This window comes from Equus quagga, chromosome 9 (assembly GCF_021613505.1).
Source record: "Equus quagga isolate Etosha38 chromosome 9, UCLA_HA_Equagga_1.0, whole genome shotgun sequence".
NCBI lineage: Eukaryota > Metazoa > Chordata > Mammalia > Perissodactyla > Equidae > Equus > Equus quagga.
Genome location: NC_060275.1, coordinates 19,334,402 through 19,347,668, shown reverse-complemented (window position 1 = coordinate 19,347,668; position 13,267 = coordinate 19,334,402). Strand labels below are relative to the sequence as shown.

At 43.7% G+C, this 13,267-nt stretch overlaps 1 protein-coding gene across 1 annotated transcript in view; it reads left to right on the top strand.

Moving 5' to 3' along the window:
- ST8SIA3 (ST8 alpha-N-acetyl-neuraminide alpha-2,8-sialyltransferase 3) overlaps window positions 1–8,929 on the top strand; it is a 92,303-nt gene extending 83,374 nt beyond the window's left edge. Inside the window, 5 exon segments of the mRNA XM_046672029.1 lie at window positions 1,131–1,207; window positions 1,209–1,630; window positions 3,010–3,129; window positions 5,530–6,087; window positions 8,647–8,929. Of these exon segments, the coding sequence (XP_046527985.1) occupies window positions 1,131–1,207; window positions 1,209–1,630; window positions 3,010–3,129; window positions 5,530–6,087; window positions 8,647–8,929 (1,460 nt within the window).
- Window positions 8,930–13,267: the final 4,338 nt, after the last annotated feature.

Below are 13,267 nucleotides of genomic sequence, written 5' to 3'. Positions count from 1 at the left end.
AGCTAATTACAAAGGACAGAGCTAAAGAAACATGTGAGCTGTCTCTGAGTACGCAGTAGCGTGACCGATAATTGATTAATTTTTATTTCCAATGGATATTAAAACAGGCAACACGCGAATATGCTAACAAACTGAAAGTCAAGCAATACAATGAGGTAGGCAGTAAGCGTTCCTCCCACCCTCAGAGGCTGCCTCTCTTCCTTGCTTCTTAGGCCCCTTCAAAAGAGACTTCTGTGCATTTATAATGGACAGACATGTACAATGCCTTCAGCTTCTTGGTGGCTCAGGGCTAAGTTAAGCGGCCCATACTGAAGGCTTAGCCACAGGGATGAGTCAGAAAAGTGGGCAATGGAGAGTAAAATCAGGGCAGACTGTGCCAGGCCTGGTTAACTCAGGGGCATGCCCCCTGACCACCTGCTGTGTGCTGGCAGTCGTGCTGGCAAGAGGACAGGGGAGGGGGAGCCAGGCCCTCTACACTCACAATTCACCTCGCAACTTTGCTAGGCATTACCCATCTTTTAGAGAGAAATAAGGTATGTGGAGAGCTGAGAGGCAGATAGGGGACAGATTCTCGAAAACTCCAAGGAGGTTTTAAGCCCTCACAAAGCAGACCGGCCCAGTAGCTGTCTAGCGCTTCCTTGCCGGGATGCTGTGGCATGTGCTGTTCCATGGGGCCCAGGGAAGTGCCTATGTGGTGAGGAGAGAAGTTCTTAAACGTCTTCCTTGCTAACACCATTCTCCCTGCCTCTCAGAAGCACCCAGCTGGTGTGTATCCTCCAGGACAGCAAATCCAGTTATTTATCTCCATATTCCGTGATATATTTATAGAGTAACGAATGGCCTATTAAACTAAGTTTGGGCGTCTGTCTCGCCACAGCCACGTCCTCGTCCGCGTCCTCAGCCGGGGAGGCCGTTGACGTGGGCTGCAGCCTTTCAGCCTCAATTCCCCTCCCTCTGCCACCTCCTCTTTATCCCTCCCTCTTCCTCCCCTCCTCCGCTTATTTGGGAGATTAGAGTTCATTAATTAAATCTTGTGCTTAGATCGAACTGTAACATTATTCCAATCACATTTATCTTGCAGGCGGCGGGGGAGATGGCAGCCTCACTGAAAACGCGCGGGGGAGCCTGAGCCGGCGGCCGGAGACGCACGGCGCGGCGCGCTCCATCGCCACGCCGCCCCGCAGACCCTCCATCTTCCTGCTCAGCCTCCTGGCCCCACTCGCCCCTGCCTTGGGGATCCGGCTTCTCTCTGGGGCGCCTGCCCGCCCCCACCCCACCACACTCCACCCCACTCCCGGCCTTCCGCGGCTCCCCTGCCCGGTCCCCCTCCCCCGCCACACACGCTGACACGCGCACGCGAACACACACACTCACACGCTGACACGCCAGCGAGCTGCTGGCCGCTCAACGGAGCGATTTCCCCGCTTTCCCTGATCCCAGCACAGCCTGGGATGAGAAATTGCAAAATGGCCCGGGTCGCCAGTGTGCTGGGGCTGGTCATGCTCAGCGTCGCAGTGCTGATTTTATCACTCATCAGCTACGTGTCCCTGAAAAAGGAGAACATCTTCACCATTCCCAAGTACGCCAGCCCGGGGGCGCCCCGAATGTACGCGTTCCAGGCGGGATTCCGGTGAGTGCGGGCCTCTGAGCGCCCTCGGGTATCTGGTTTGTGGGGAAGGGGGTTGTTTTGGCTTCTCTGAGACACTTGGGGCAAGATAACTGCGTGGTCCTTCCACTGCTCTCTCTGATTCTCCCTTCCCCCTCCCCTTTGTTTTTTTTTAACCAAGAGCACCTAAAAGCCGTTGTCCTAATCTCTGTAATTGCATTTCTCGTATTCTTCCTCGACATCCCTTCCCCCATTTCAAAAATGGGAGGAGGATATAAGGAGAATGATGGTGGAGGGAGAGGCAATGTGTGTGTTTGGGAGGGGGTGGTGAATCGGGAGGTGGACTTGCATGAGGTTAGCGCCTTCTCCGCGCCCTGTCCGCAGACTCGGCGGCCGGGCACTGAGAGGTCCAGGGGCGATTTAATGGCGCAGGCGCCGGACTCCCCTTGCGCTCTTTCCACTCCCCTCCCCCACCCCCCCCCCCCCCAACCGATGTGCGGGTCTATTCTCCTCAACCCCCCGGGGGGTTCTCCCCCCTCCTTCCCCCCCCCCTCTTCTTCCCCCCCCCCCCCCCCCCCCCTTCCGGGATTTTTGCAATTCCCCCGCCCTCTGCGGGAAGCGAGCCTCCTAAGGGCCGCCTACCCTCGCCGCAGGTCCAAGTCACCGCCCGGCCGGCGTAGGGCTGAACTGGGAAGGCACCAGGCGCGGCTTGGCACAGCTCATCAAGAGCCCCTGTCCCTACCTGTGACCCCTAGACGCTGTCTCAGCAGGGTCCCCTGAGGGTCAGATGGCAAATACAAACTGCAGCCTGTGGTCCAAGCTGGGCCAGAGGTGCGGAACCTAGAGAAGCCCCAGCTGGGCAGAAGAGCGGAGCTGGCCGACGGCTTCCGAGGGTCCCCAGGCAGGAGACCGGGAGTGAAATCAAGCATAGGCTCGGGGAGGAAGAGGTTAAGGCGAGAGCCACCCTCAGCGTTCCCCTGGGTCTCCGGTTTCCTCTGCCCTTTCTCCAAAAATCAATTCACCCGGACGGCGGGAGCGTCGCCCGCGAGGCTGGCGGCGGCGCGGCCGCTGTCCGCGGTGCTGACTCCCCTCGTCCTCGCTGCGCATCGGGCTCCAGCCGTGCGCCGGGCTCCCGCCCCTGCTCTCCGCGAGACGGCCATTTTATGGGTCTCTCCCGCGCCCGGAGGGATGGACAATGGAGACGGATTCCCTCAGTTTTCTTTATTCCTCCGGGCTGTATTGGGGAACAGAGGGTAGACCAAATGAGAGGTGACTTTGGGGCGGGATGGAGCCAGTGCGTGTGCCAGCTGCCCCCCGCCCCCACCGGCTGAACTTTAATGGCTACCTCGGCTTCCCCCAGCTGAGGCCAGCACGTTTGTCTGTGTACTCATGCTCCTCTCCAGGTCACAGTTTGCGCTGAAGTTTCTAGATCCGTCATTTGTGCCCATTACGAATTCTCTGACCCGCAAACTCGAAAAGAAACCTAAGTGGAGATTTAATCGGACAGCGTTTTTACATCAAAGGTAGGATAGGGGGGAAAGATCCAAAAGGTGTTTTTGAATCCTGGAGCTCAAAAAACAAAACAAAACAAAGTAATCCACAACAGCAAAAATCTGTCCTCCACCCTGAGGTATTTGCCTTGTCTTCTTGGCCTGACTGCACAAAAGCTGATTGGTAAGCCTTTTTATGTATGTAGTGCCTTCTCAGAAAACATCAAGAAGACCAATTTGAATGGAAGAAAAAAAAAGATATTTCTAATATCCTCCCTAACTTAGGCTTAATTGAGCATCATGATTCATAGTTGATGTGTATGGCTAATACTGCCAAAGCTATCTAATTTTTAGAAAGGTTAATTGGAAAAAGACCACCCAGTGCATTTTCATTCCCCCACTGAAAAAATTTGAAAAAATAAAATAGTATTGTCTCATTGAAACACAAAGAAAATACTACAATCCATCTCTATCAAATTACTCGTGAAAATCTTAGCCCAAATATATGCAAGTATTTAAGTATGGTTTTGTTTTGCTTTTGCCTGTTTATTTTCATTAAACCTTTACAGTTTTTAATATATTGTAAAAGCTACCCAGCATCTTTCTTAATAGTTGTTCTGTAGCAGCCTCATTTATACATGAGTATGTGTGGGGATTTTTGTGTTTTTGTTTTGTTTTGTTTTGTTTGAGGTGAGGAAGAAGGATGAGGTTTACTCAGATGTATTTATTCTCCTCAGTGATTCTGGTCTACTCTTAGCAACCCCAGATAAGTCATTACTCCTTCCTTCTTGGTGGGATTACAATGCTGCTAAATGGAATGTGAGCCATCTAGTGTATTCATTAGGTGTGTGAATACTTATTTTACAAATACTTATTTTACCACTCTATTTAGGGGATTGCGTTTAGCCATAGCATTTCTGGTTACTGCACTCTCTCTTTTTAATTTTAATCTAATGACAGAATTAAAACAAATTCAATAGATATCCATGGTGTCATGAAAATATTGTTTATTTGAAAAGTTGACATATAGTCATGTGATTATGATTAAAATTTTTTAAACACTGTTTAATTAGAAATTAGTCCATGACAGTAATTGATTAATTCTAAAACCCTAGAAGTGCTTTCTTATTTAACTTTTGGGTTTTTAATCCAATATTAATTTTATAGACAACCTAGAGAACTCTCATGAGTAGAACATATACTTTTTCCCAAAATATATTTCTATCTCAATAAAAATATTCTTCCCACACTAGGCCATGTGACCCAAATGACCAGTCAGAACAATATTTCTTTCTCAAAACTCTCCTCCTTTCAATCCATTTATTATGTAATCTTTCATTTCCCCAGTGTTATTTTAAACTTACTTTACCTTTGTCACAGCTTATAAAGAACAGTATTGGTAACTTTTGAAGTTTTGGATTAAAGCCTTCAGTTTATGCTGCTCTATACTTTGATGAATAAAGTGATTTTTAAAAATAAAATTCCAGTTAAAGTGATGATATGCAAAGCATTTCGTTTCATTTCTGCTATTTTTTAGGCAAAAGATGCAGGAAATTCAATGTGATTTCTTAGAATTGGAGAATCTAGTAGCAAAGTAACATGTTACTGGTCTCTTAAACATTTTAAATAGCTGAGACTTTAAGATGCTTAATTTTACTTAATACTCAACATGAAAGCAACCTGAAATTAGTGCTAAGTTTCCCCCTTGTCTTGTTTATCCTCTGAGTCCTTAGAATTTACACACGTTTTCAGGATTTACAATAGCCTGTTTTTCTAAGAATTAGATTCTCCAACTAAATTGTGTTTCTATATAATCAAGTAGAAATATGCCCCTGTTTCATTATTCAAAGGACCTTAATGAGATTATCTCATTTCTATTAAATATTCGACTATACCCACTGCTATTACCATTTTCATATTTTAATAATAGATAGTACTATACTGAGTCATCTATCTGGCTCTTATTTGGACACCAGTGATATTTGATGCTCCTTGAATGCTGCAGTCCCATAGCAAACAAGTAGTCCCTAGTTACAAACTCTGTCACCAATGTTTGTGCATTAATGTGAGCTCTTTGGGGCCTGTGTAAATTGTCTCCCTGTATATTCTGACACAGTATGGCCTGCACCTCCCCCTTGATCAAATACACTCTTTATGTAGAGCAGAAAACCAAAGAATGGCAACTAGAACTGTAAGTTACAACATTTGCGAGCCTCGAAGGATTACATCCAGAACGTGACTGAAAGATGAGTGTATGTCTGAAGATTCTGAAGCAGTCCTCCCCTCAAAGACCACAATTGTTATGAATGCATATTCTTTCTTGGATTCAATGTGCCTACGATTCTTGTCTGAATGAAATGGCAGCATAAGACATAAGATGGAAAATCAATTCTTTTGAATGGGATGCATTTAATGAATTTCTTTTTATTTTAGGCAAGAAATTCTTCAGCATGTCGATGTAATAAAAAATTTTTCTTTGACCAAGAATAGTGTTCGGATTGGACAACTGATGCACTATGATTATTCCAGCCATAAATATGTTTTTTCTATTAGCAATAGCTTCCGATCACTGCTTCCAGATATGTCGCCCATTGTGAATAAGCATTATAATATTTGTGCGGTGGTTGGAAATAGTGGGATCCTGACAGAGAGCCAGTGTGGACAAGAAATAGATAAGTCAGATTTTGTTTTCCGTTGCAATTTCGCCCCTACGGAGCCTTTCCAAAGAGATGTTGGAAGGAAAACCAACGTTACCACCTTCAACCCCAGCATCCTGGAAAAATATTACAACAATCTTTTGACCATTCAGGACCGTAACAACTTTTTCCTCAGTTTAAAAAAGCTCGATGGGGCCATTCTTTGGATCCCTGCGTTTTTCTTCCACACTTCAGCAACTGTTACCAGAACATTAGTTGACTTTTTTGTTGAACACAGAGGTCAGTTAAAGGTCCAACTGGCTTGGCCTGGAAATATAATGCTGCATGTCAACAGGTGTGTGTATTTTATTGCCTCTAACTCATACCCCACCAGATGGCAAATCAATATTGTAATCTCTTGGGGGTGGGAGCTATCCGATTACTTGTTGTGGTTAGCTTAGTACTTTAGGACAAACTCTTATGTTTTGTAATGAATGAATGAGTCATTCTAGGTAAGAAGTTCAATCTCCTACTCCCAGCTGGTAACCAAGTGCCAAACGGAGGGACTGGTGTTTCATCAGCCTCTCCTCTCTATTCCCTGTCCCCTCCCTTGGTAGAAGCCTAATGAACAGTCATGGAAATAACCACAGATCAAGAATTTTCTTTAAATGGATACCTCCGTCCCAATAATGCCAATGGCTAAGTTAGACAAATCAAGTAGTTTTTTCAAAGAAGAGGCAATTGACTTAAAATGTTCCTTTTTATTTGATGTTTGGGTGTTTTGTAGATGTCCAAGATTAACAAGCCACCCAGATAAATCATAAATTGCATAATCTGCCTTTATAATTTGGGATTTGAGTGCTCAAACAATGGTAAATGTGTATTTTATGAGCTCATTGTTACCCCTTGTAATTTGATAGACAGATTGACCAGAAATGCAATATTCCCGTCTAGTCTGATGGGTCTTAATTCTGGCTGTACATTAGAATCACTTGGAGGGCTTTAAAAAATACTTTTGCCTGGGCTCTATGTCAAAAGATTTTGAGTAATTTGTCTGTTGGGAGAGGGGAGAGGCCCAGGTACTTGGTATTTCTTAATAACTCCCCAGATGATTCTAATATGCAGTCAGAATTGGGAGGCACTAATTCAGGGCATTTTATAAAGCAAGATTAATCATGGGATTTTTTTTTTCTTTACATCATCTGAGGAAATTGCCTCAACTCTAATTTCCCCTATGTAAGTAGCTCCACTGTCCTAACATACTGTCCAGGTATTACTGCAAGTTAGAGTAAGTTCTGGGAGGCCTGGTAAACAGGGAATTCTAAAGATTTTTATCCCATAGTAGATATTACCATTCTGTAGTCCCCTAAAGTCTTCCAAATTTAAGATCTCTTTAGTTGACCTCTCATAGAAGGAGGAATCATCATCTAATAAGCTGGTACCTATCTAACAGGTAGGGTATAACTTATAGTGTATATATATATATACTATTACAGGTAGCCATAATTTATAGTGCAAACTGGAACTTTTCTTAGAGACAAAGAGGATGCTATTAATAATTACAACAAAGATAACAGACAAAACTGGGACTGTCCCAGTTTCCCAGGGTGTATGGGCACATTTTTAAGAGGTAATATAGCCCAACTCCTAAGTTTAAAGATGAGTCAAGTGAGCAACAAAGAACAGGAGTTATTGACCCAATGTCACTGCCCAAAATGGCAGAACCAGAATCTGAAGCCAGGCCTCTGCCAACCTGTCCTGTGATCTTTTGACCTCATCGTTTTTCTCCCCTCTTGCTCCATTTAAGTTCAGCTGTACCAAAAGAATTATCAGAAGTCATTCTAGGTAAGAATATTAAAACCAAGACTAACCTTTTAAACTTCAACTGGAAGGCAAAAGGTCTATCTTTGAAGCCTTCAAGTAGTGAAAAAGGAACTACATGTGCTTAGAAACTTAAGGAAACTTGCCTGTGTGGCCTGTCCTGCCCTCAGCTTTTCAGAAGGCCTGTGGATTTCACCATAATGCCTCACAACTGCTCAGACTTGAACCAAACACAGTGGATCAATGAAAACTCAAAGGAAATACAGTCCATAGAAACCTGATTGATGGGCAGTTTAATTCTGCCTGCACAGCCAATAATAAACATACACACACATACTCCACAGCAGTCTCAAATATTCGGCGGTGAGGTAGGAAGGCTTCAAATTACTATCTAAATATGGAAGAAAAAATAACCATAATTTAGCATTTTCTTAAATTCAGAAAGTGAGTAAATACTTTTCTGATGTTGTGGCATGCTAAAGAAGGGCTTGCGAGCCCTCAGTTAGAAGACAAAGGAGAAGGGAATATGATTTTTTTACAAGAGGTTGGAGAAAAATAAGCCCTCACAATCTTTCCAAACCCAAGAAGAAGGACTTATCTCTAGGTGTAGTAAGGAAGTGACAGAGGAGGTACCCTTAGACTAAACAACCTCCTCCCCACGTCCAAGGGCCCTTTATGTATGAGAAGCATCATCATTCTCATCAGTGGCCTTCTGTGGTGTCACCATTGAGTCAGAGTCACTACTCTTTAATACAACCCAGAGGCAGGACTGGCATCAAAATGGGCAACCTGTGCAGTCACACAGGAGCCGTGCTCAGAAGGGCCTGGCACTGGGTTTAATACTCTGCTATCACCCTCTTGAAATTCTCAATGACTTTTGAAACAAGGGCCCACATTTTCGTTTTGCCACTGGGTCTCACAAATTCTGTAGTCAGTCCTTCCCAGAGGCATTTTATAGTCTAAAAGATAGATTCAAAGCAAGTATTGTTTAAGGTATTTGAAGAAATGCAGCTTCCAGCCCAGTCATATCGACCTATCTGATTGAAACTTTCAACACTGGTCTCTGAATCCACCTGTACTTATTGTTCCACAGGTACTGGAAAAACAAACATTTGTCGCCCAAACGGCTGAGCACAGGTATTCTTATGTACACCCTTGCATCAGCAATATGTGAAGAGATCCACTTGTATGGATTTTGGCCTTTTGGACAGGACCCCAACACAGAGGAAGATCTTCCATACCATTACTATGACAAAAAAGGAACCAAATTTACCACCAAGTGGCAGGAGTCCCACCAGCTGCCTGCTGAGTTTCAGCTGCTGTACCGAATGCATGCGCAAGGGCTCACCAAGCTGACTCTGTCACACTGTGCCTAAGAACTCCAAACAGAAAGTGCCAAATGGCTGTTTAAAAAGTGCCCCAAATCAAATTGAATAGTCATCAGAATAGAACCCTAGAGAATTTCTTATAAGGATTGTCTGCCACTTAAAAAGACAGACGTCTTCACTCCCTCTTTTGTACTGCTCTTGTACGGGGCTTAGCAGGACAGACGCGTTGAAGCCACATGATTTAAACTTGATTGATAAAAGGAATGTTACATTTGGAGCTATGCTGCTAACAAAATGGTTTGAAGTATTTTCATGTTTATATTTTAATAATAAACTGCCTCTCATTTTCTATGAGGACTAGAGCTGCAGTTTCTGCAGCTTTGCTCAGACACAGTCCTCGTAATCAGATTTGGGCAGGATTTCAGTTTTGCCTGGGTGGGATCTGACTCTTAAAAATGGAAACATAAAAAACTGGTTTGCTTATCTGATCTCTCTCTCACTCTCTCCTTCTCTACAACCACTCCTCTAGTCCCACCCCAGTGGAGTTTAATAGTTTGCTAGGAATCATATTGAATTAGCTTTGCTTGTATGTGTTGCATCTGTACTTGATGTGTTCAAGGCTCTGGGTAACTTTGATGTTTCATGACAAACCGAGAAAATCATGATCGATCCCTTTATGATGACTTCTATGAGAAATGTCTCTTAGGAAGTTCTCACTGGTCCATATAGTCACTCTATAGCAGAGTGGTCCCTCTGTGGTAGGTGGCATGTAATGCAGTGCATCTTTCACTATCACAAAGAAAGCCTATGTCGTAGGTGGCATCACATCTCTTGACATGAGTGCTATTGTGGCAAATCATTCTGTTGCCACATCTGCAAGGGCATTCCACCCTGAGTTTAATGCTTCCTGCAATCCCAACCCAGGTACTGGGCTGGTAATTCTCTCAGAATAGAAAGGCAGCTTAAGAGCCTGGGATATAGGGAGGAAACAGATGATTAGAAGTTGTGATGGATCCCATATACCCTAAAGTGTTGTAACCACGTTGCCTGTTCAGAGCGTTTGAGAACCAGCAGGGTTAGAGTAGAGTAGAAGCTCCCAGGTTGGCTAGGGGAGGCCCCCATGTGAAAGTGCTGAATATCACTGTGTCTACTAGCACTGCCCCAGAACCATTTGCTCCCTTTAAGACAATTGTAGACACCCTATATTCCCTCTTTCCACTGAAACCGGATCTATACATCTACAAAGTAAGCTTTTCAAAAGGAAAAGCCAATGTGTAGTGGCAAGATTTGGTACTAAATAACCCTTAGAATTTGAGATGTGTAGACCTGCCATGAAGGAATTAGTTGGCCATTCTCTTTTTCGTTATTTCAGCCTTAGCAGTAGAAATCACATCACTCCTCTCCTTAGCTTTTCACTGAGCAGCACTTTGTTGTTCCAATTCCACCCAAAGTCTGGCCAAGTTGATGTTAAATTTTAATAAGAGTTTCTTTTTTCTTTCCAAATGCCAGTCAAGCACATTTGTAATACATTTGGGTGGAGTGGCTTTTTCTTTTCCAGAAATTTTATCTAGATTGCTTGCACTGTTACAAATACTATTTAAAATAATTGCTGTAGTTCAGTAATCATCTCACTGCCCCTCCTTGGGAAGGTATAATCATGCCTAAAACTAAACCAATACAGGGGCTGGCTCTGTGGCCGAGCGGTTAAGTTCGCGTGCTCCGCTGCAGGTGGCCCAGTGTTTCGTTGGTTTGAATCCTGGGCGCGGACATGGCACTGCTCATCAAACCACGCTGAGGCAGCGTCCCACATGCCACAACTAGAAGTACGCACAACGAAGAATATACAGCTATGTACCGAGGGGCTTTGGGGAGAAAAAGGAAAAAAATAAAATCTTTAAAAAAAAAAAAACTAATCAATACAGTAAGGAAAGACACAGTCTTTATGCTCATGTTCTGCCTAGTCCTAAAGGGGAGCTGTCTTGTTCTAATTTTTTTCAGAAAGCTAATTAAAGCAGCTTACATAGATCCAGATATTAACTAGCGAAGGAAAACCATACAGGTTTAAATGTGTCACCAGTGGTGACACATCTTACAACGTTGTATGAATGGCAATCATCCAAATAGATGGGAAGAAATAGGAATAGATGTTTCAAAAAACAGCTCGATACTTGAAATAATTAGAGGAGACAGTAAAAAACATTTTTAAATTCAATGGTGTAATTTGACGGGCATCAAAACTGCACCATGTTCACTCCGTGTCACTTTGGAGAGGATACCACTACAGCTCTCATGCTGAGCTGTGTTAGGATCGCTGCGAGAATGATAACTGACACAAGTGTTTAGTTGGCTCTTCTGAAGCACTTAGTTCGTTTGGTTATAGCTAAATGATTTTAATGCCAGCCTTGCATGGGCCAGATTCTGACTCTGGAGTTTTAATCCCAATGTGCCCATTAGATTTCACTAAATAAAAATACATAGACACTTTGAGCCAGGCAGGTTAAAAGAGCAAAAGACTAGAATTCCTAAAACCAGTTAATTGTTCTATGGTAGATCATTTAAATTACATCTCATCATAATGTCAAGTGTTTTTGGGAGGGGGGCATTGTTTAAAGTTCAGGGAGATTTTTTAAAATCTCACTTCACTTCTGGCCCCGTCTTAACCTACAGTGAGAGGACTTCTCCAGCTCCCAACATCATTTCATCTGTTGCTTTCACAAGAACTCAAAATGTCGAGGAAATGGACTTGTCTCCCAGAACTAGAAGGGCTCAGAGATCAGGCTCATTCCTGTTTCTAGGCAGGACTTCCTGGAGCTGATCCCAAAAGACCACCCTTCTCTTTTCTCTAAAAATCTCTGAAGAAAACCCAAGGCCCTTGGTAGTAGTTAACCACAATTCTCATAATTTATAAATTCTTGATATACAGCCTATATCCCTCTTATTGGAAAAATTAGGTGCAATATGTTGATAAAGCATTTATTCCAGTTTTCGGCGTGTAATGAGCACTCAATATATGGCAGCTTTTACTGTTATTTTTATTGTTAGTTATACCCTTGACCTACACTTCCAGCATAGAGAAAAATAGCCTGTAGCTGATCATACAAAATCTCTTTTTGTTTTTAAAGACTATTTCAAAGATAAAATCTATATAACCACTGTCATGACAAAAAGAGTTGGGCAGTCCCGTGAGTCCTGATTAGAAAGGCCGTGGTGTAATAACCAGCACTTCTGGGCCTGTGTGGTCAACAGCAGTGAACTGGGCAGGCAGGACCATTGGGTCTCTCCTCCTGATTCAGCTACAGATACATAATACTGGCTTTGGTATTCCCCTTCCTTTACTGGTTCTAGGTTAAGTGCATCCTTTTGTCAGAACCTTTCTTCTTTTTGGATAGTCACAGCAGAGTCCATCCTCAGCTATTGGAATAAATTTCATCATAAAACCCCCACAGCTATCTACACATGACACCATCACAAATGACCAATTGAGTTGCAGAGGGGGAAGAAAAACCCACAAACATTTAGCCACCCGCTTAATGCTAGTGCCTCAGTTTTCATCAGTTGTTCTGAATGTCATGTGCAGACATGTAGATCCAAGGGAGACAAGAGTTAAAATGTGGCGTCAAAAATCCCTCCCACATCCAGAAAATCTTTCCCATATTTGATGATTAAACATCTATGGTTCCCCTGCCTTTGCTTCTCTGTCTTAAGTGTTCTTGACCATTGCAAGAGTGCTATGTTTAGTAGTGTTGTGTGCCTAGCAGTGCTGACTGTGATTACTGGGCCATCTGTCTGTAACTTTGATGTCAGGCACCTGACCATGGGGCTACCAGCCAGGACGTGCAAAGGGAGAAGCTCCTCCAGCCTCCTTGTGCCTGGGCCTCCATTATCCACGAATGTGAGTGCCAAGACTAACCTAATTTGGTGGGGAAGCTGAGGAATGGAAGAGCACTTCTTCAGACCTTAGGCAAGGTATTAATTATTAGACCAGCAAAGAGGTGTTGACCTGAGGCCAGGGGAAGCAGCGACAGAATTGTAGAACTCTAGGACACTGGAAATGGAAGAGCCTCTCAGCATGTCTAATTTTTGACTTTACAAATGAGAAATGGAGAAAGAGACAGGCTAAGTGATTTTCCCAAGATTGCATAGGTAATCAGTGGAGAAATTATGATTCCTTGTCCAGTACTTCTTGCCCTTCTCAGCATCAAATGAAGATAGGCTCAGAGGGAAAGTGATTTTGGTCTGAGGTCCACAAGGTACAGAAAATAAGTTAAAAAGGCTGCAAAGGAGGAAAAAAGATTCTCCCCACCCCCCCCCCCCAAAAGATATTTATTTCTCAATGCAAAACAGTAAAGGAGATGTTTGCCTAGATATTCAACAGTCCACTGCTAA